The 21,320-nt window shown below is 51.9% G+C and overlaps 11 protein-coding genes across 11 annotated transcripts; 7 read left to right on the top strand and 4 right to left on the bottom strand.

The window, feature by feature from the left end:
* Nucleotides 1–823: 823 nt before the first annotated feature.
* On the bottom strand, nt 824–1,065 carry APUU_51274S (uncharacterized protein; the record flags this gene model as incomplete). The annotated part of the gene is made up of 2 exons (XM_041706364.1): nt 824–976; nt 1,030–1,065. 2 exons carry the CDS (start codon nt 1,063–1,065, stop codon nt 824–826), a joined length of 189 nt encoding a protein of 62 aa, XP_041558757.1.
* A 1,037-nt stretch (nt 1,066–2,102) lies between these two features.
* On the top strand, nt 2,103–4,324 carry APUU_51273A (putative FAD monooxygenase; the record flags this gene model as incomplete). Its single annotated transcript, XM_041706363.1, has 5 exons — nt 2,103–2,237; nt 2,303–3,261; nt 3,313–3,353; nt 3,411–3,647; nt 3,708–4,324. The coding sequence occupies 5 exons, from the start codon at nt 2,103–2,105 to the stop codon at nt 4,322–4,324; spliced, it is 1,989 nt and encodes a 662-aa protein (XP_041558756.1).
* Nucleotides 4,325–5,168: 844 nt separating this feature from the next.
* On the top strand, nt 5,169–7,552 carry LSB6 (1-phosphatidylinositol 4-kinase LSB6; the record flags this gene model as incomplete). Its single annotated transcript, XM_041706361.1, has 2 exons — nt 5,169–6,668; nt 6,734–7,552. 2 exons carry the CDS (start codon nt 5,169–5,171, stop codon nt 7,550–7,552), a joined length of 2,319 nt encoding a protein of 772 aa, XP_041558755.1.
* A 714-nt stretch (nt 7,553–8,266) lies between these two features.
* On the top strand, nt 8,267–11,861 carry APUU_51271A (uncharacterized protein; the record flags this gene model as incomplete). The annotated part of the gene is made up of 3 exons (XM_041706360.1): nt 8,267–8,330; nt 8,505–9,005; nt 9,067–11,861. 3 exons carry the CDS (start codon nt 8,267–8,269, stop codon nt 11,859–11,861), a joined length of 3,360 nt encoding a protein of 1,119 aa, XP_041558754.1.
* A 278-nt stretch (nt 11,862–12,139) lies between these two features.
* SRB7 (med21 domain-containing protein) lies at nt 12,140–12,814 on the bottom strand (the record flags this gene model as incomplete). The annotated part of the gene is made up of 2 exons (XM_041706359.1): nt 12,140–12,706; nt 12,773–12,814. The coding sequence occupies 2 exons, from the start codon at nt 12,812–12,814 to the stop codon at nt 12,140–12,142; spliced, it is 609 nt and encodes a 202-aa protein (XP_041558753.1).
* A 210-nt stretch (nt 12,815–13,024) lies between these two features.
* On the top strand, nt 13,025–13,930 carry APUU_51269A (uncharacterized protein; the record flags this gene model as incomplete). The annotated part of the gene is made up of 1 exon (XM_041706358.1): nt 13,025–13,930. One exon carries the CDS (start codon nt 13,025–13,027, stop codon nt 13,928–13,930), a length of 906 nt encoding a protein of 301 aa, XP_041558752.1.
* A 120-nt stretch (nt 13,931–14,050) lies between these two features.
* Nucleotides 14,051–14,751, bottom strand: SPC24 (kinetochore Spc24 family protein; the record flags this gene model as incomplete). Its single annotated transcript, XM_041706357.1, has 3 exons — nt 14,051–14,228; nt 14,281–14,678; nt 14,725–14,751. The coding sequence occupies 3 exons, from the start codon at nt 14,749–14,751 to the stop codon at nt 14,051–14,053; spliced, it is 603 nt and encodes a 200-aa protein (XP_041558751.1).
* Nucleotides 14,752–15,001: 250 nt separating this feature from the next.
* FIS1 (mitochondrial fission 1 protein) lies at nt 15,002–15,613 on the top strand (the record flags this gene model as incomplete). Its single annotated transcript, XM_041706356.1, has 4 exons — nt 15,002–15,023; nt 15,076–15,094; nt 15,146–15,239; nt 15,287–15,613. 4 exons carry the CDS (start codon nt 15,002–15,004, stop codon nt 15,611–15,613), a joined length of 462 nt encoding a protein of 153 aa, XP_041558750.1.
* Nucleotides 15,614–16,294: 681 nt separating this feature from the next.
* APUU_51266A (putative RING finger domain protein) lies at nt 16,295–17,738 on the top strand (the record flags this gene model as incomplete). Its single annotated transcript, XM_041706355.1, has 4 exons — nt 16,295–16,402; nt 16,451–16,980; nt 17,035–17,499; nt 17,573–17,738. 4 exons carry the CDS (start codon nt 16,295–16,297, stop codon nt 17,736–17,738), a joined length of 1,269 nt encoding a protein of 422 aa, XP_041558749.1.
* A 232-nt stretch (nt 17,739–17,970) lies between these two features.
* Nucleotides 17,971–19,657, top strand: APUU_51265A (amidohydrolase; the record flags this gene model as incomplete). The annotated part of the gene is made up of 2 exons (XM_041706354.1): nt 17,971–18,161; nt 18,232–19,657. 2 exons carry the CDS (start codon nt 17,971–17,973, stop codon nt 19,655–19,657), a joined length of 1,617 nt encoding a protein of 538 aa, XP_041558748.1.
* Nucleotides 19,658–19,717: 60 nt separating this feature from the next.
* On the bottom strand, nt 19,718–21,202 carry APUU_51264S (putative aminotransferase family protein (LolT); the record flags this gene model as incomplete). The annotated part of the gene is made up of 2 exons (XM_041706353.1): nt 19,718–20,444; nt 20,520–21,202. The coding sequence occupies 2 exons, from the start codon at nt 21,200–21,202 to the stop codon at nt 19,718–19,720; spliced, it is 1,410 nt and encodes a 469-aa protein (XP_041558747.1).
* Between the last annotated feature and the right edge of the window lie 118 nt (nt 21,203–21,320).

Here is a 21,320-nt window from a genome sequence, read left to right as displayed (position 1 = left end):
GGGCGACGCCCTGAAGAGAAGCGAAGCCACGATGGTGGTCGTGGCAGGTAAACTGCTAGAAACTCGGCCTCTGTTGACCGAATAAGGGAACTCTCACGTCAATTGACCCTTCTTTTTGATGTGTTGCATAAGACGAGGGAGGAGGAAAGATCTCGGGTCTGTCGCGAGGGGGGTCCAGCCACGCAAAAAGGGAGGGTGAAGTGGAATGTCCTCTAGATCTCGTCCGCCAGTCAGAGTCCGATGAAGAGTGAAGAGAAATGTGTATGGATAACGGATCGAGAAAAGAATCAAGCCAGGAACGCAGTGTGCTCGTTGCGTTCTCGATGTTCGGTAGGATAAGGAGCGAAAGATCTGGACGAAGCCGATAGATAGCGAAAAGAACCGAAATCGGCGAAGACTGCAGTGCAAGTCTGCAGGATACAAGTAGAGAAGAATCTACTGACTCCGTGAGGCAGGAAACAAAAACAACAATTAGGGTAGCAATATTAAAACGGTATCTGCGAAGGAGATGGGACGATAGACGGGGTGATTGATTAAAACGTATCACTATCGGGCCTGCTATCGCGCCGGAGACTATCGACGATTATTGATCACGATCTGTGGAACCCTTCTTGGCTTCATTTACATTTTACACCCTTCTTGTTCTGCTCGCCCCAGATCATTTACTTCTCCCTTAAGATATGTTAAATCAACGGCAGCTGCCTGCTTGATCTGCTGGCTCCTAGGGCGCAGCCGATAATACACGCCATCCAGCCCTTATCGGAGGCTGAACCTCCTGGACAGTACTTCACCCCTGCATAGTAGCTCCGATGAAAACCAACATTCACCATTGTGTCCGGTTTAGTAACTCTCCACCTGCAAGAGCCTTGCATGTTGCCATGCACCCTATCTGATAAAAGGTAGGGTCATCGTCCTGGGTATTATGGGGGCTGACCGGCAAACGCAGTGCCCGAGTACTTGGCTTCGAGGGACCGATCTGCTCTTTAGGTTAGATCGCATTGAAAAAAAAAAAAAAAAAAAGAATCCTACCTCTGAGATGCACATGTATTGGCCATGGTCTAGCATCAGCTGCGACTGTAAGGTGTTAGTTGGCTGCTTTGCAGCATCAGGGTCCGAAGCTGGGATATACCCTTCCAAGCTTCAATCCCTGGAAACTGGCGGGGACGGCCAATGGTCCCATGCTTTGGTTTGAGGACACCAAATCAATAACAGCCGCTTCCGAAGATCAAGAATTTCGACGCGCCATGCTTTTCGTCGAGATGCACATGAACCGTTTATTGAGAGTTAGGGTCGGACTTGATGTGGGATGAACGAGGTGGGATGGATCCGTCCGGCCTGTCGACACGGCAATCAACCTGGATTTTGCGCTGTCATGACGCTGGCCTCCATGTTTTATTCCAATTAGAATTCTCAGCGCATAGGCTATTCGGGCTGATACCAGGTCCCAAGATCCCCGCCATGGGGGTTTACCCCGCATGTGAAGACCTGAACTATGAGGCCGCTGTACTCTGTATAGCATACCTATCCGATGAAAGCTTAATGATACCCGATCAATTGTCCGAAAATGTGTTGATCGCATGCAGCACTCGACCTGACAAGCACTGCGTATTGGTCTACTCCGGGCGAGCGGGTATAGCGAAGTCTGGGGAGAGTTAGCCCCCGCCAATCCCCATCCCTCCATACGTACGTTTTGAATTGAGAGGTGCCCCAAGACCCGAGTATCCTTTTACTTGCTGGATCGTCCAATGGTAATTTTACATTTCCGATGAGTACCCGATACTTGCGGGGTCCTATATTTTGGTGCAGGGTTCCGATGCTCGTCGGACATGGATGCAATGGGTCAGCCCCCAACAACCGCAGAAATTACTGATTGGGGAGCGGTCGCCAAAGCGTGATTTTATCGGAGTGAATATCGGATCGGATAGGCGTGAGCCAAGGGTGTAGAGCTGCTAGGTACCTTTGTAGTGCAGAGCGAATATATAAAGTCGCGGATGCCTTGTTCGGAATCCAAGACCTGATAACACTTGGCAAAACCAGGACGCTGTCCTTCAAATTTGACGTAAGAAATTAGCCGAACTCCCATCGAAACGAAGCTTACAACAATGGGTTCTACTGGTGACGACGAATCCTACGTCGATGTGCTGGTTGTCGGTGCCGGGCCTGCTGGCCTGATGATGGCGGCTTGGCTGGCGAAATGCGGAGTGAAAACTAGAATCGTCGATAAAAGAGGGACCAAAGTATGTTTAAATGACCCCCTTATTCCGCTTTCCTCTGAAACCTGGGATGTTGACGGAGTTCTTAGGTTTTCAACGGCCAGGCAGACGGTTTACAATGCCGGACCCTGGAGATTTTCGATTCCTTTGGCTTTGGTGACCGTGCCTGGAAGGAGGCGAACCATATGCTCGAAATCTGCCTTTGGAACCCAGACTCGAACGGGAAAATCCAGCGCAGCGCCCGGATCCCTGACACCATCCCAGGGATCAGTCGATTCCAACAGGTTGTCCTTCACCAAGGTAGGATTGAGCGCTTCTTCCTCGATCATATGGAGAGCTGTGACGGCCTGCGCGTGGAGCGCGGCGTATTGCCTACAAAGCTGGAACTCGACGAATCTCTCGTTGATTCATCAGATGCTTATCCGATCACCGTACATCTTCGCCATCTCTCGGAGGTTGAAGCAACCCCACAACAAACGGGGACATCTGTTAATGGCTCAGCTATTCAGGACGGTCTTTTCCGGAGCAATCTCTCCGCTGACGATACAGCGGAAATCATTAGGGCTAGCGCGCTGGACGCAAAGGCCAATACGGAGGAAGTTGTCAAAGCCAAGTACATGCTAGGTGCGGATGGGGCACACTCATGGGTGCGCCAGCAGCTTGGATTTGCCCTCGAGGGAGAATCCACCGATTACATTTGGGGTGTCTTAGATATCGTGCCTATTACCGATTTCCCGGATATCCGCATGCGCTGCGCTATTCATTCTGTGGATTCGGGTAGCGTCATGGTCATCCCCCGGGAGAACAAGCTCGTGCGGTTGTACATCCAGCTGACGACAGCGGTATACAATGGCGGCAAAAGGGCTGATAGGTCCAAGATTGACCCCGCCGTTATTTTGGGCGCTGCCCAGAAGATTATGGCGCCATATAAGATCTCATACCGCAGGCTGGACTGGTGGACAGCTTATCAGATTGGACAGCGCGTGGGTACCCAGTTCTCTGCTCATGAGCGCATTTTCCTTGCGGGAGACGCTGTCCACACACATAGGTGAGCTACCTGCTCCAAAGGCAGCCTGGATCTGTGTTGACTTGTTCGTAGTCCCAAGGCCGGCCAGGGTATGAACGTGAGCATGCAAGACTGTACGTAGTGCCATCCGCACAGAGCGGAGACTATCAGTTTGACTGACAATTGAACAGCGTATAACCTTGGATGGAAAATTGCAAGCGTTGTCAAAGGCCATTCCCATCGCTCCATCCTCAAGACATACGAAATGGAGAGAAGGAAAATTGCTCAGGATCTCATTGCGTTTGACCACCGATTTTCTAGACTGTTCTCTGGTCGCCCTGCCCGCGACATCATGGACGAGGAGGGAATCAGCATGGATTCCTTCAAAGAGGCATTCGAGAAAGGTAACCTATTTGCCAGTGGTATTGGTACGTGCGCCTTCACCCTCTCCGGCAATGGAGAAGCCACAGCTGACGCGTTGTCTCCAGCTGTCGATTACTGCTCGAGTGTGATCGTTGCGAAAGAAACAGAATCGAACCCTGTAGTCAGTGTACAAGAGCTTGCACCGGAGGTCAAGCTGGGCAAGAGAATGCCTAGCGTGAAGGTCCTGAGCCAGGCCGATGCGCGCCCCTGGCATATCCAGGAACGACTGCCTAGTAACGGGCGCTGGCGCGTCATGGTGTTTGCCGGCGATGTGACCAAGCAGCCCCAGAAGGAGAAAATTGAGCGACTAGGAGCTGCACTTGGAAGCAAAGGATCGTTCCTGCAGTGCTACAAACCAGCGGGAGCGCGCTACGACTCCGTCATCGAGGTTCTCACGGTGCATGCCGGGCCACGCGATGCGGTGGACATCTTTGATTTCCCCGAGGTGTTTCGTCCGTACGATGAAATTGAGGGCTGGGACTACGAAAAGATATTCGTGGATGACCTCTCCTACCACGAGGGCCATGGGCAACTGTACGAGACTTTCGGGATAGACCCGGACAAGGGATGTCTCGTTGTCCTGCGGCCGGACCAGTATGTCTCGTACGTTGGACCCTTGGAGGATTATGACGCGGTGGATCGATTCTTCTCTGGTTTCATGATTGCACAGAATGCGCACTAGTCGCGGCTAAAGTTGGTTTTGAGTATTTGGTTGATACTAGTAAATAATGGCGTTTATCCAGTGGCTGGGGAATGACACTGTTAGTATTGAATTTCCTGGATAATCTGATTGGATTGTAGAACGTAGAAAGGTTGAAACTCGAAAACCATCAGATCTTAAGTAAGACTAACTCAGGATAGTCACTCTGACACGTCGACGGTTCGAGGCGGAGATCGTTTTCAGGGGCGTCGAGAAAGTCGAGTTGTTATTTTTGCTTGTTTCTCTTTTTGGTGCGATGAAGCTTTGGTGGAGTGCCTGGCATGAGATTTGTGGCGGTGCGCGATGGAAATTTTGTAATATTGTGACATTCTCTCTCTGTAAGCCACCCACTGGCCACTCACAAAGCACAGAATCATCGCCGCCTAGGTTAAATACGGTATAATACGATACCACCCTAATCTCCCGTTCCCAGTTTCCACTCGAGGCCGAAGCCACCTGGGCAGTCCTTCATAGTGACAGACGTGGGCGTGCCGGGTTCTCGCCTCCCTGTCAGTTGTCCTCATTTTTGCTGAACACCACGACCACGAATTAGATGACGGAGTCGGTCTCAACTGCTAGCTTTCCTTTCTTCCGCTGTTGATATTTGTCTTCCGCATACTCTACACGCATCGCTTTCGCTTTTTCGTCCCTTACGACCGCTTTCTCGCCCATCCCCTTTTTTATACCCCGGATTCGAACCCAGCACCGGTGTAATGCGTTGAAGAATTGTCGTTTGTCCTTTTTACTTCCCTCCTAATCCGCGGCTTCGTCTTCTCGCCATTCATTTACACCCCTTTTCAAACTATATTTTTTATTCGATAGAATCATGCCGAAGAATAATCGACCTGCGACGTCTGGTTATGCCCGTTTGGCCCAAGAGGAGGAGGAGAGACATAACGATCCCTACGAATATTCGGATGACGATGACTTGTACAACACTTCCAGCACGGCAAATCCCTATGGTACACAATATGAACCCATTTCGACTCGAGCCTCGATGCCGCCCGGGTCGGGGACGCCCCCAGAACACCGACGGAGATCGAGCGGGCACCACCGTCGAGGGCGGCGCAACTCGGCAGTGGATATTAAAGCGATAAATGCACGTCTCGAGCGCTGGGCGGAGGAATTTGCCTCGAAATTCAAGATCCACCGTGTGAAAGGAAAGACACTGGAGGAGGAGAAGCTGGAAATCTATCACTCTGTTTTCCAGCCTCCGCCTGGTATCCAACCGATTACGGCAGAGGAGCTGGACTCAGAGGAGGCCGAAACTGCTACAAGGAAGGCTCGAGATGGGTTCGAGGAGGTTGTGGAGAGTGTGCGGTTGGCCATAGAACTGGGGGTTCACCCGCGCATGATTTCCCAAGGCAGTTCGGGGAGTTACTTTGCGCGCAATGGTCAAGGCAAAGTTGTCGGCGTTTTCAAACCCAAGGATGAAGAGCCCTATGCCTCACGCAATCCCAAATGGACCAAGTGGATACATCGGAATCTATTCCCTTGTTTCTTTGGCCGTGCCTGCTTGATTCCTAACCTCTCCTACGTGTCCGAAGCCGCCGCCTATGTGCTCGACTCTCGTCTCCGTACCAACATGGTCCCTTACACCGATATAGTGTGGCTGTCTTCCAAGTCGTTTTATTACGATTTCTGGGATCGAAGAAAGGCCTGGATGGGCAAGAAAGCGCTCCCTCATAAGGCGGGCAGTTTTCAGGTTTTCCTTAGGGGCTACAGAGATGCCAATCTCTTCCTCCGAGAGCACCCGTGGCCCGACCAGACGAATACCGGTTTCCGTGCCGAGGACGCGCCGAGACGCAAGAAACGACCTTGGAATGAGGCTTGCCGACCGTCTGGGATGCAGTCCGACGATGAAGACGAGGAAGATGACATGGAAGACTATGCTCGCACGCCGTCCCCACAAGAAGAAAACCAGGAACGGCGGTTTTACTGGACCGAAACCCTCAAACAATCTTTCCGAGAAGAGCTGGAAAAACTAGTTATTCTGGACTACATCATGCGGAATACGGATCGTGGTCTGGACAACTGGATGATCAAGATTGATTGGAAGACGGAGGATGTCTCGATCGTTACAGAGCCTCCTAAGCAAAACCAAAACGAAAACCAACAGGACGACGACGATTATTTGGTACCACCACGCCCGGTTTCGGTGAACTCGGACAAACCGCGCTCTCCTTCATACCCATATCGACGACACGAGACGATGCAGGCTGTAAGCCGCACGGGAACGCCCTTGAATTCCCAGGAGGCCCCGGCGACTATCCAGATTGGCGCCATCGACAATAGCTTGTCATGGCCATGGAAACATCCCGATGCTGTGCGTACACTGCCCTTACTATGGCTTTTTTTTTTTTTTTTTTTTTTTGCTAACAAATTCTTCAGTGGCGTAGTTTCCCTTTTGGCTGGTTGTTTTTACCGGTTTCTCTCATCGGGCAGCCATTCTCTAAGAGAACTCGAGACCATTTCCTGCCACTATTAACCTCGACCGCCTGGTGGAGTGGCACGCAGATGGCTTTGCGACGTGTGTTTTCGCAGGACGATGATTTCAAGGAAAGCATGTTTGCGAGACAGATTGCCGTCATGAAGGGCCAAGCGTGGAACGTAGTGGAAACACTAAAACACTCTGATCATGGCCCGCTTGAGCTTACGCGGAGAACCCGCGTTTGTGTTTGGGACGACCTGGTAGATGTCCCTGTTGCCATCCCTCTTCGTGGGCCGTCAACGGAGGCCCAGCGACGTAAAGTCAGAACTTACGACGACCGCTACGACGCCGACAACGAAGAAATGGATATTGGCGCTGCTATGGCTGACCAAGACTTGATGGGACTTGCTTCCCCCCCGAGCGACCTTCCCAACCCAAATCGGTTCGAACTCAACCGAGCCCATGGATCTCAGGATTCTGGACGCCCTCAAACTGCTAGCACCACAGACTATGGGTTTAGCCGCGGCAGTACCGATGCATCTAGTTCAAGGAAGAATGGTGGCGGAAACTGGCCGTCACTTCCACCCCGACCTGGTAACAAACATCAGAAACACAGCTCCCTCTCCAGCGCACGAGGTCAAATAATCTGGAGCAGTGACGATTTGGAAGGCGACCTCGGTTATGCGGCCGCCGAGGGCATGGAAGGAAACCAGCGCAAAGTCATCGTTGAACGATTAGAGGCTGTCAAGAGTAAAAACCCTGTTTTTACGTGGTGCTAACGCTTTACTTTTGCTTTTCCTGTCATCATTTGCCCTGCCTGAGTTGTTACACTAGATGCGACAGTTAGTTCGCTTGCATGACTCCTTCTCTTTCTTCACCTCCACACCTACCCTCATCATGACTTTATATTACCTTCATCTTATTTTCATTTAGCGTCTTTGTTACGGCAAACAGGCATGAGGAGTCTCTTAGCTACGAGGAGTGGCTTTGGCTGGGAATTATCACCCCAATGTTGTATTGTATATAGACGTATTGCTAGCTTCTCTACTAATAACCATGATCCCCGGAGGAATCTTGCCATTTTTCTGTAAATTGAAGGTAATTCGAAATGAACAAGAAAGTAAGACTTATTTTAAGAGGTAGTGAGGTCAGAGTGAAGCTCCGCAGGGTTTGCTGGTGGTGAGTCCATTCCGAACCGGCTATGATGTCGTGCCGCCTGCGGATATCTTATCTCACTCTCACTATCGGAATCTTCTCTTGGCGACATCACCGTCGAGGCAGCAGGACTGATCGCGACCTCGTCTTCTCGCTCGCTCTTCTCCTCTTTCCTTTTTTCTTCCGTATCTCACCTTCTTCCCCTTTCTTTCCCTTGGCGATCTGCGTCGTTGCGATAGTACCCCCGCGCTTAGATCGTTTCTCTTTCCTTGCCACTTCGTCATCCTCCCACTTCGAGTCCCTCCTATCCCTTCCGAGAAGGGACGGATGAAACCCCAATGGCCTCTCACGCTCATATGCTTCTCAACCCGAGGGCTTATAAAAAACAAATTTCCAAGAATGGTGAGGACCTGAATGCTGCTCCTCAATTTTCGCCAGAGCCCTCACATGATTCGGACCTTGGCCCCGATACCCAACATGAACCCTCTTCTTCCCATTCCTCCCCGACACAACAGTCCCCCACTCATGCGAATGGACCCCGCGACGTTGACTCGGAAGGCTCACATCAAGAAACAGGGCAGCAAAACATGAACCATCAGCAGCGCGGCGCCGCATCGCCTGCTGCGCCGCAATCTGTCGCACACCATCTGCTAAGTCCGCAACGTCCACCTTCCGCTCATAGCGCGAGCCCGATGCGCTCCCAGTACCCTTCGTCGACTGGTTCGACGAGCGCCAGTTCCTCTCCGCAACCACCGAGTACCATGATGCCGGACCTTGACTTTCAGTTTACGAATACATCCGATATAGACTTCAGTGACGGCAAACGGAGCGTGGATTTGGTAGATCTGGATGATGATGCCGGCCTGAGGCACGGCAGCCTAATCGAAAACATGTATGGGGTGGAACGACGGACTGGGACGCCTTACAAGCGCATCAAAATAGATAACGATAATAATGAGAAAACGAAGCGAGGACCTATTGCGGGCAATACTGGCCTAGGGGAATATATGAAAGAAAACGACGGGGACACACTCAGTTCCACTGCGATAACGCCAGACGTTGTCGATCTGACCCTTGGTAAGGAGCATGTTGCGGAAAGACCGCGAAAGGGCCGTGTGCTAATCATTTTGGGCATTAGATGCATCGGCGAATAATAACGACGACGACGATCTTCAAGTTACTGGATCCAACAATCTGAGTGTTCAGAGAGTGTGTTATGGAAAGTTGGAAAATGCGACAATCCAGGCGTCGTTGATTCCTATGCCGGCGCCGCAGACAATTCTAGGAGACTCCTCATACTGGCCATCGATGAAGCTGGGAGTTCTCCGACAAGCGGGCCAGGGACACAATCGAATTGAGGTTTCGGATCCGCATGAGAAAGTTTTTGGTGTTGTCGACTCAAAGACTGCTGCGGTGATTGTACCCCTCCTGGACTCCCCAGCTTTGAAGGTGGAAATTACTGCTCGTCTGGATTTGCGCAAAAAGCTACCTCAAGAAGTGCCATGGAGTCCTTGCTCCTCAAGCTTTCGAGCATCAATTAATCTATATGGTCTCCGCCAGGATGCGGAGAGGGTTGGCAATTATCTTGGTCAACACAACGTTTGGCTTGCCACCCCATTTTCGGTTGAGCAAGGTGTCCCTGTTTTTAACCCACACGCCGAGAGAAGGCGCCTGCAGCCGAACTGGACACCGACAGGAGCACAGCGGAATCGGACACAGGTCAACTATGAAGTCCGGTCGGCCGAGGAAGTGACCGACGCGGTTATGAAGATGTTTGATCAACTTCAAAGTGCCGATAACATTCCTGAAATGGAACCCCCATCACTTGTTACAACGTCATTGCTCCGGCACCAGAAGCAAGCTTTGTGGTTTATGACTGAGAAAGAACGTCCTCGCAAATTTGGACCTAACGAGGAGGATAACAATTCTCTCTGGAGGCTAGAACATCGTGCCAATGGGGCCAAGATATTCCGAGAAGTTATTAGCGGCACAACTGTTGATCAGGAGCCACCGCAAAGTTTAGGGGGGTTGCTGGCCGATATGATGGGTCTGGGAAAGACCCTAAGCATCCTGTCTTTGGTTGTTTCCACGCTCACGGAGGCTCAGGAGTGGGCAAACATGATCCCGTCGCCGGAGCTGGTGAAGAGCCGGCCGGGTATTCGGAACACGAAGACAACCCTTCTTGTGGTCCCTCTGAGCACCGTCAATAACTGGGTTACGCAAATTAAGGAGCATTTGCAGGCAGACGCAGTTTCGTCATACGTTTTTCATGGTTCTTCCCGAACTACCAGTGTTGACGAGCTTTCCAAATACGACTTGGTGATTACAACGTACAGCATTGTCCTTAGCGAACTTTCCGGTCGCGGCTCGAAGCGGGCAGGAGCCAGCCCATTAACAAAAATGAATATGTTCCGTATTGTGTTGGATGAGGCCCACACCATTCGAGAGCAGAGCGCGGCTCAAACACAGGCAATATTCAGGTTGTACTCCCAGCGGCGCTGGTCAGTAACGGGCACTCCGATACAAAACCGATTAGAAGATCTTCTCTCTGTTACCAAGTTTTTGGGTCTTTACCCGTATGACGACAGGGGCCGATTCGGCATGCACATTTTGAGCAGGTTCAAGACAGGAGATGCCACGGTACTTGCTAGTCTGCGTGTCCTGGTCGATTCATTCACCCTCCGGCGTGTTAAGGACAAGATTGATCTGCCGCCACGACATGATAAAATTGTGATGCTCGACTTCAGCGAGCCCGAGAAACAGTTGCACGAATTCTTCCGGAAAGAATCGAACGTCATGATGCGGGTAATTGCTGGCGAAGACAAGACCCAGATGAAGGGACGAATGTATCATCATATCTTGAAGGCTATGATGATCCTCCGTCAGATCAGTGCTCATGGTAAGGAGTTGCTCGATAGCGATGAGCGAGCGCGGATCAAGGGGCTGAGCGTGCATGATGCTATTGACCTTGAGGAGGGCCCTAGCGAAGGCGCGGGTGCGACTGACAAGAAGGCGTACGAAATGTTCACCCTGATGCAAGAGTCATCCGCGGACACATGTGCCCTTTGCAGTAGGCGCTTGGAGGAACCAAATACCGAGACAAACGGGGCTTCCAACCCCGGAAAGACCGATACAATGGCCATTGTGCTTCCTTGTTTGGATGTTTTGTGTGCGGAGTGTTTTTCATCCTGGAAGCAAGCATTCGATAATCAAGTAGGAGGCCCGGGCTCTTTCGATATAAAGTGCAATGTCTGCGATGGCTGGATCCCGGCTTCGTACTCGAAAATAACAGCAAATGGCCTACAGGAGTACGTGATGGAACAGGCTCGAGCAAAGCAGAGCCGAAAGCAAGCAAAAGTTCTAGGCGAGTACGAAGGCCCGCACACGAAGACCAACGCCCTCCTTTCACATCTCCTATCGACGGCAGAGGAGAGCGCGCAACTTCCCGAGAGCGAGCCACCACTTAAAAGCGTGGTATTTTCCGCATGGACATCGCATTTGGACCTGATTGAGATTGCGCTCCGAGATCGAGGACTGACAGGATATACGCGGCTCGACGGAACAATGACACTAGCAGCGCGTAACAAGGCGCTAGATACTTTCCGCGACGACAAAAACATAACAATTCTTTTGGCAACAATTGGAGCAGGCGGTGTTGGGCTCAACCTGACTGCCGCATCTCACGTCTACGTAATGGAGCCGCAATACAACCCGGCCGCAGTGGCGCAAGCTATTGACCGAGTACACCGACTCGGGCAGAACCGCGAAGTGACGACAGTTCAATTCATCATGAAAGAAAGCATAGAAGAAAAGATCGCCGAGCTGGCTAAAAAGAAGCAACAGTTAGCGGACTTGAGCCTGAACCGGGGAAAACTTGATAAATCGGAGGTTCAAGAGAAGAGAATGAGAGAATACCGCACTTTATTCAAGTGATGCATCACATTATATATTCCTTGATTTTGTTTTCTTTTGCGCGGGTTTGGGCTTGGTTTGGCTTCTTCATATTGATACCCAAGGTTTTGCTTTTCGTTATTCCCACTCACCATTTGATTGATATTTTGCATTACGGACCTAGAACCATAAAGAGAGACGAGACAACGCAAGTCAATGGCACATTCAGCTAATGATAATCCGAATCAATTCACGGAGAGCGAGAAAGCATAGGCAAGAGTAACCCTTCGTAAAGCGTATCATTGAAGATATAAATCTAATCATTTGGGCCCTCCATAGATCCCGTTATCCACAGCTCCCAAAACCCTTTCCACCCTCTTCCGTAGCGCCCTCAATTCTTTAACCCTTCGCTGTCTCTCCTCCTCCACCCCCCTCAACTCTCCCTCCAACTCCCTTATCCTCTTCTCCTGCTCCGCCTCACTCGACCCAATCCCAGGAAGCACCGAAATCAAATACTCAATCTGCTGCTCCTTAATAACCAGATCGCGCGCCAACTCCCTCTGCCTTGCCGCAAAAGTCCTCGGCGAGTCCGGCCGCGGCGGTAGCCCTTCTTCCCCCATAGCTCCTGCCCCTTCACCTCCGATATTACTAGGATTTGGCCCGGGCGTTGTTGCTGCGCCTGTTACTCCCGGCCCGCCCGACGGGGATGCTTGTGATGTGGAACTGTTGAGGATTGCAGCTGCGCTGGCTGGTATGGGTGGGTTGGTTGAGTTCTTTTGGATTTTGGCAAGGGCGGGTGCAGACGTTGGGTTTTGGGGTGGAGTTGCGGGAGAGTTGTCGTGGTAAGTTGTTAGGTAGCCGATTGTTGCGTAGAATTGGGTTGCGAGCTGTGATGGGTGTTAGTTATGTTGCTGGAGAGGGGCAGAGGGAGAGGGGGTGATGTAGGTAGGTACCTGGTCAAGACATGTTTGGAGTTGGGTGAGTATGTCTGCCATTTTGGACTTGGCTGTAAAGAGGAACTGTACTCTGGACTTGAAGTTGCGTGAAGGATGAGATGAAGCTAAAGTGGTCTGCCTTATCAGATGAGATCGTCATAAATTGGAGTCGGAGTTGGGTACACCGCCCTGGAGCTCCAACAACAGCATCATCTACAACAACGATCAAAACTCAAAATAGTCCTGTATCTAATCCTAAAATGCCGAGAAATGATACCCACTCGCTCCCTCCTCTCACTTCCATTCTCGCCTCAAATCGCAACTAAACGGTTCATCACCCCTCTCACCCGCCGCCTTTTCCAACTCCCGACACCCTCCGCAAATCCCTCCCCCTCACACACCGATCTCCCCTCTTTCCTCTCTTACGCCCAGCGTACCGCCCTTCCTGAATCAACAACAATATACCAAGGGACAATATACGAATATACCGTGCAAAACCACCTCCGCACCGCCGCGTTCAATCTCCACCGCGTCGGTGGGCGCTCAGACCTAGGCATCGACCTACAAGGAACATGGCACGTCGGGCCAAACCAAGTGCTTGACCCGCCGGTCCGGGTAATAGTGCAATGTAAGGCGTTGAGGACGAAGATTGGACCGAACATTGTTCGAGAATTGGAGGGGGTCACGGCGCGGCATTTTGCGCCGAGCGGAGGCATTGGTGCGGGCGTGCTTGTTAGTCCGCGGGAGGCGACGAAAGGGGTGCGTGACGCGCTAGGGAGGAGTGGGATGCCGCTCGTTTGGATGATGATGGGGCGGGAGGGGAGTGTGAGGCAGGTTTTGTGGAATGGCAGGATGGAGGGATTGGGGCTTGGTGGGTTGGGTGTTGAGGTTCTCTATCCGGCTGATATGGGGGAGGATAGTGATGGGCATGGGCATGGAAAGGGAAAAGCTAGATTAACTTGGGATGGGACGGAGGTGCAGACGATGGATGAGGTTGAAGAGGGGATGAGCCTGTTGGAGGATGAGTGGATGGCGAAGTGGGAGGAGAGAGGGCTGGGAAGCATCTCGGGCGAGGAGCTATTAGATGCCGTGGAGAGGATTTTGCCCGGTACGAGGCCGATTATGATCTCGGAGCAGGAGAGAGATGCGGTGGTTAGGGATTTGTTATCGACCTAACCTGGCTCTGCCAGTGTATATTATTACAAAATGATATGTATGATATCCCTCAGGTAATGTATATATAGTAAAATAATCAATTGGGTATCTGTCTTACACCATAACGCCAAATAAATGTGCTTAGCCCTGCATAGTCGACCAGAAATAGTTGGAATAGAAGAAGCGCGAGAATTTCGGATCGAGGTTGACGACGTGGACATCGCTCTTGCGGCTGTTGCGGATGACAGCTTTGGTGAAGTTGCCCGCCTCGTCGGGTTCAATATCAATGCCCAAGGCGCGGTAGATTTTCAAACGGAGCCTGTGACTGTTAGCAAAGATCATGCCGATTTTATGTGGAAAAAAGAACATACAGAATGGAGTCGTCGGCTTCCCTCTCTCTCCGCGTCGGCTCATCGCCTTCAATACCCTGCGCTTCCAGATCCGCCAGCCGTTCCTTCAGCATCTCCAGCTCGCTCTCGAGCCGTTCGCTCTCAATTTCTAGTTCGGATGCAGCCTTTGCAACGCGGAATTTCTTCGTGTCTAGCTCGACCATGGCAGTTGAGTGTTTACTCGCATCGTGGGCGACGACGGCCTCATCATGTTGGGTGTTTAACGACTGGAGGTGACGCGAGAGTTTTCGCAGGGCAGACTCGGCCTCGCGGATGCGTAGATCGCGAGACTGTTGGAGTGTCGCAAGGGAGTCATTGATGCGGGAGACGGCTTGTTTGTCGGGCGCGATGTTAAAGTTGCCGATTGTGTGATGGATAAGCTGAGACGTCAGTATTCAATTAAATAATATATGTGGAAGTCCTTACTGTAGAGGGGTTCTCGTCGAGCAGCATCGTGACTTCGTTAATAATCGTTTCTGTTGTTTACCACAAAAAGAGATGAAGCTTTCCGATGACATGAGGGGATGTATTGAATTTGGTATTGCCGATACCGTTGGGAGGGCAACCGCCACAACTCCACGTGCACCGCCTCGTCATTTATGAATTATGAAACTGCCTGTTTTCCTGACATCACTCACGATAGATCCTACTTAGACTTTATAAGTCGAAACCGAAAGCTCTAGTCTGGTATTCTGAAAACGATATGACTTCTTCAAATCTTCCTTGTACGTGCTCCGAGCTGCCCCAGAGCGTGTGCTGTTTACTGACGAAATCCAGATGCCGCTGATGCTGAAAGGTCTCTTCTCTCCGCGTTCACAAGCCATGGGCAGTAACTAACTAGAAATAGCCCGCTAAAACCAGCGGAGCTTCAGGTCCTGCGTGCACAGTATGAAAAGGAGGGCGACTACGTCGGTGTTCAAACCAAATTCAATTACGCCTGGGTATGCCCCTCTCTGCAAACTGTGCCTGGATCCTACTGACAAAGCAGGGTCTAATCAAATCCAACTCTCGAACCGAACAGCAAGAAGGTGTCCGTTTACTATCGGAAATCTTCCGTGCTCACCCCGAACGACGTCGCGAATGCCTCTTTTATCTGGCGCTGGGCAACTACAAACTAGGCAACTATGGGGAGGCCCGTCGCTACAACGACCTTCTCATTGACAAGGAGCCGGGAAATCTGCAGGCGGCCAGTCTACGGACATTGATCGATGATAAGGTGTCTCGCGAAGGAATGGTGGGGATCGCTATCGTCGGAGGGCTGGCCCTCGCTGCCGGAGTAGTAGGTGGAGTGCTGTTCCGTGGACAGCGACGATAAGCAAACGGATATACTTAGGTGGCTGAGCTGTATATACATGACGACGTTGACGATGATATCCGTCTCTCTCCCCCTTTCTCTCTCTGCTCTTACGCTTCTCTTTGTGCTTGTGCTTTGTTTTCTTGCGTTGGACCGTGAGTGTTTGTCTGGGCTCTTAGCATGTCATACATACTTTAGGCGTTCTCGGCGGGGGAAGAAATGACGCCGAAATTCGAATATAATCCTAATTTTTATTCACTCTTTTACCATCAAATAATAAACAATTTGTGTCACCCAAACAAAGGGTGAATGGACTGTGCACAATCTTTATGGACTGCGCCACAGCAGCCGAGGCTAACGTCATCCAAGTCGCAGCTGGACGAGTCAGAGCAATCTTATCTGCTGTCTCATCTTCTGTTCACAGCGTCAGTTTGTGAAAGGCTTGGTCTGCCTTGTGTATATTAATCTGCCTTTTGCTTCTTTCAGATCTCTGACACTTCTTTGCGTTGCAATATGATCATGTCCGCTGGTGCCTGCCAGTCTTTCAAATCATGAACAACACCTTTATTGCTTGACTGATTGGTTTCATTCAAGTATCGCATTCGGCCCCTCCTGCCTGGTCTTTCGTCTTGGTTTCTCCTTCGGGTTATATTCTGTCACTCTACCCTCTCTCATCTGACCTCTACTCTGCACTTCAACATCATGGATACCGACGATCGCGTTCAGTGTCACGCCTGCGGTCGAGTATGGCCCCGCCGCTTGCATGACAGCCTGGAGTGCCCGCACTGCGGCTCTGATTTTACTGAAATCGTTTGTATCCCGAATCAAATTCTCAATGTACTACGCTCACTCGCGCAGATTGAAATTCCTCCCGACACGGACCCCGAACCTGAACCCTCACACCCCGACCCCCCAGAGTCCTTCCCTGGCCATCGCTCGCCATCCCCTCCTCCAGTCAATCCTTGGACAGACCACAACCCATGGGTCCGCATGGAACATGGGAGAGACAATGGTATGCATGGATGGGACGGAGGTCCTGGCTATCGCTATACTCAGAGATCGTACCGGTCTCCCGGCGGTAACCTTCAGTTCTCTTTCTCTGCACACAGCATGCCACCTCGCAGAGTACCTGGTGCACAGAGAGGAATGGGTTCTGGCCCCGCGATGGATGGCTTGGACTCGTTCTTCCGCAGTATTTCTGAACTCAACCGGGAAACTGCTGAAATAAACCGAGAACGGGCTGCGCGTGCACATGGGCCTCGCTCGCCATTCGATGATATGTATGGACCGGGCAACCGGACATCCCACGAACATCCGCATCCTGGACTATTCCCCCGTGATGCAGATGGACCCCAGCCCATGGACAGCCCACTGCGGAGTTTGTCGGAGTAAGCTTACCATAAATATTTAAAAGACATTTCTCTTCTAACTGACTACTGTAGCATTCTTCAACTGTTTCAGTCCAACCTCGCGAACACGCAAACTGGCCCCGGTGGGCCCCATGTGCGTGTTGTGACTGGAGGCGGAGCGCCCATAGGGCAGCTCATTTCTACTCTCTTAAGCATGCGCAGTGGCGATGCAGTATACTCCCAGGAAGAATTGGATCGAATCATATCACAATTGGCAGAGCAGAATGGGGACCGCACTGCGGCGCCCCCAGCCTCTCAGGATGCTATCCACGCCCTCCCAAAGAAAGCAGTCACCAAGGATATGCTTGGAGGCGTTGAAAGCACCGAATGTTCGATTTGCATGGACACTGTCAAAGTTGACGACCAGGTCACCGTGCTTCCCTGCACACACTGGTTCCATCCGCAGTGCATCGAGATGTGGCTGGGTCAACATAATACTTGCCCGCATTGTCGGCGAGCAATCGATCCAACGACAGAGGAAGCGACAACAACGGCGCCGTAAGTATGCGCCCAGTATAAGCTCTCATCATGGATTGGTAACTGATGGTCTTTTTTTTTGCTTTTTGCACAGACCCGAGGGTAACTCTGACCAAGCTAGACGCTCAAACTCGTTGTCGGGGTCCAGCACGCATCCTTCATTTGACGAAGAGCGAGGTTCTAGTTCACGGGCAAGCCGTGGTGAGGGATCGGGAAGCTGGGCAGGATGGGTGCGTAGTCGACTTGGCGGGGGAGGTTGATGTTTGGGGTTTGCTTTTTCTTTTTGCTTCTCTTAGTGTTTAATTTCTTTTTTTGAAAGTGTTACCATTAGCTTGAATAGCCGAATAGAACATAGGCCTACGATGTAACGAAAGACAGGAATGGCGATTTGGTATCTGAAACGAACAACGCTGCGAGAATGACATTCAAGTTGATCGCCCGCGTACTCAATGCTTCATTCTTCTCTCCACAACTCCAACTAGCTACCCCGCCATGAAGACTCTCTTTCGCAACGCCGTTATCGCCTCACCAACGGAGGCGTCTTGCCTGGTCGTCGAGGATGATCGTATTGTCTACGTGGGCTCCGAGCAGAATGCTCCTGCGGCTGACCAGCAGAATGCTCCTGCGGCTGACCAGCAGGTTGATCTTGCTGGACGGCGAGTCCTACCGGGTTTCATTGATGGGTAAGTGTATTGTCGCACCTGTATATACGTAAATATTTCTTCACTGTACTAAAGTAAAAAAAAAAAACAGACATATGCACCTACTTCTCTTCGGAGCCTCTCTATCCAAAATCGATCTATCGCAGTGCAAAAACATAGAAGACATCCGGAATACCATCCGCTCAGGCGCCGCTCAACGCCCACACGCACAACGCCTTTTCTGCAGCGGTTGGATGCATTCCATGACCGATGGCCAGGCTCTCTCCAGCATGATCGATGACCTCGACACCAGGCCTATCTTCATTGACTCCAAAGACCTCCACTCCGCCTGGTGCAACTCCGCTGCCCTCGCCGATCTCGGCGTCGACGCTACCACCCCCAACCCAGAGGGTGGAGATATCGCACGCGACAAGGACGGCCGCCCCTCGGGGCTCCTCAGCGAAGCAGGGGCCGTTACGATCGTCTGGCCGCATACCGCGCGCGTGGCCTCGGTGGCCGAGAAACAGGGGTACGTGCGAAACGCCGTGGCCGCGTACAACGCAGCTGGGTACACGGGGATGGTGGAGATGGCCACGGACGAGAATATTTGGGAGACGGTCGTGCAGCTGCGCAAGCAGGAATTCGTACCCATTCGTCTCGCCATGCACTGGATCATCACGCCCGCCGCGACAGAGGCTGAGGTCCTGTCCCAGGTTGACCGGGCGATCGCCCTGCATGCTGAATACAACAAGACGACCTCGCCAAACTTCCGCATCGCCGGCATAAAGGTCATCTGCGATGGTGTGGTGGATGCCTGCACTGCTGCTCTTAGTGAGCCCTACAGTACGGCTGTGGCTTCGCCCGCACCGCTCTGGGGGGCTGGTATCCTAGCTAAGGTCGTGCAGCGGGCCGATGGAGCCGGTCTCCAGTGTGCTCTGCATGCTATCGGTGACGAAGCTGTGCGTCTTGCTATTAATGCGTTAGAGACTGTGAAGCCGGCAGATGCTGTCTCGCGTCGCCACCGTATCGAACACCTCGAGGTTACGGCCCCAGGAGACGCGGAGCGGCTCGCAGCCCTGGGCATAACCGCTAGTATTCAGCCTGTCCATGCTGACCCCACCATCCTGCGCGCCTGGCCTCGTCTCCTCGGGCCAGAACGTGTTCGGCGTGCGTTTGCCTACCGGGAGTTCCATGACAAGGGGGCAAATGTGGCCATTGGGACGGATTCGCCGACGGCGCCGCACCTCCCGTTGCGGAACTTGTATACGGCGACGACGAGACGGTCTGCGCGGGAACCCCAATGTGAGGAAACTGTGAACCCGGGGTTTGCGTTGACCCTTGTGCAGGCTATTCAGGCGGCCACGGCTGGGTCGGCGTATTCTTGCTTCGCGGATGATATCACAGGATCTCTTGAGGTGGGGAAGAAGGCTGATTTTGTGGTAGTTGATATGGATTGGGATGCAGAGAAGTTGTTGGAGGCAAGAGTTTGCGAGACGTACTTCGATGGGAAGCGTGTGTTTTCCTCTGATGCCAAATAGACAAACTATCTATGTATATATATGACCTGTGCCTCACAGGGATGGACCGTTGAGCTTCATTTATAAACTGGCTTTGGGGACCTTGAGGGTATTCAAAAACCCTTCTACCCCTCCCAGAATCTCTTGTAATATACCGGCCAACCACTCAAAGTCATTCCGATCCAGGTAAACTTGCGCACTTAGCCTAGTAAAGAACCACTCCCCATGCGGGAAAATAGGCACGAAAGTGCCCCTATCCACCAACTGCGCATGCATCCAATGCGACAAGCTACTCACATCCTCAGACCGCACATCTATCACTCCCTTTGATGGGCCAGACTTCATTTGGACCGGGGACTGGGACTCAATGATCCTCACCGGCAAGCGCACATTAACCATTGCACATCCCAATCCCCCTCTTTCTCCCTTCACTGCCCGAAGAACATCCGTCCCCAGCGCAGCAGCAACAACATCCCCCGCTTCCCCGGCCAATTTCTCAAGATAGCCATAGATTGCTTCCTCACCGCCGCAGACTTCAGCCCGAAACTTCATTGCAGCGGGGACGCAGGCGTATGCGCTGTCGTCGGTTGTCCCGGTGAACTCGAATAGCGTGACGAAGGCCGACTTTGGATCTCCTGTAGTGGGGAGCACAGATGGGGGGAGCTCTTCATCATCCGCACCCTGCGTACTCGCTGCAGAAGGAGCCGGTGGGACATAGTTCCATGACGTCGGCAGGCTGGTCCGAATCAGGTGCTGGTTCCTTGTAGGAACATAGAGGACCGCGCAAGAGCGAGGGGTATAGAGCCACCTGGACACTCAAGTTAGCAACAGGGATCCCAATGAGAAAAGAAAAAGAAGAAGGAAGAAAGGAGGACATCCATACTTATGACAATTACTCGTAAAAAAGTCCACCCCAAGCTTATCCAAATCAAGCTTGATCATCCCAACGCCATGCGCCCCATCAATAAGGCTCAGAATCCCTAGCTCCTTACAGACACTCGTAACCTCCTCAAACGGGAATCTGATACCTGGGTTTGAAATAATCGTCTCAAAGACAGCGACCCTGGGCACGAGGCCTTCTCTCTTCACATCTTCCACGACATCGCGAAACCTAGCAACAAGCTCGCCCTCTTCAAGCGGGAAGGTGTATTTCACTTTCCGCAGCTGAACGCCCCAGCTTTCCTTAAGTGCGATGAGAGTGCGCTCGACAGCGCCGTAGACGGTGTCGAAGTAGATCACGACATCATTGGGAGTTACAGCGCGGGTGACTGCGAGGTTGTGTAGAACTGTGTTCACCCCGGTAGTCGCATTTTTTACAAGGACGCACTCGGAGACGGGGATGTTGAGAAGCGTCGCGAGGGTTTGACGTGATTTGTCAAGGAGGGGTGGTTGGGTGTAGCGGATGAAGATGTCCGGAGCGGCCTCAAGGGACTTTTGAATGGATTGTTGAGCTTCGAGGATTTGATTCGGGTATGTCCCAAAGGAACCGTGGTTCAGGTTTCGGTAGTTGGGATCGATGAGGAAGTGGTTTTTCATGGGGCCACCAAAGGAGGTTCGCGAAGCCATTGTGGTGGTTGTTCTTGAGATTTGAGAATAATGCAATGCAAGGAGCGGGGAGAAAGTAAAAATTAACTTGAGAATGGAGAAAAGAAAAATGACGCATGGACCTCGGTCTCATATTAAA

The sequence above is a fragment of the Aspergillus puulaauensis genome, chromosome 5 (genome assembly GCF_016861865.1).
Source record: "Aspergillus puulaauensis MK2 DNA, chromosome 5, nearly complete sequence".
Taxonomy (NCBI): Eukaryota; Fungi; Ascomycota; class Eurotiomycetes; order Eurotiales; family Aspergillaceae; genus Aspergillus; species Aspergillus puulaauensis.
Note: the sequence above shows the minus strand (reverse complement) of the source record. Positions and strands in the feature narration are given on the sequence as shown.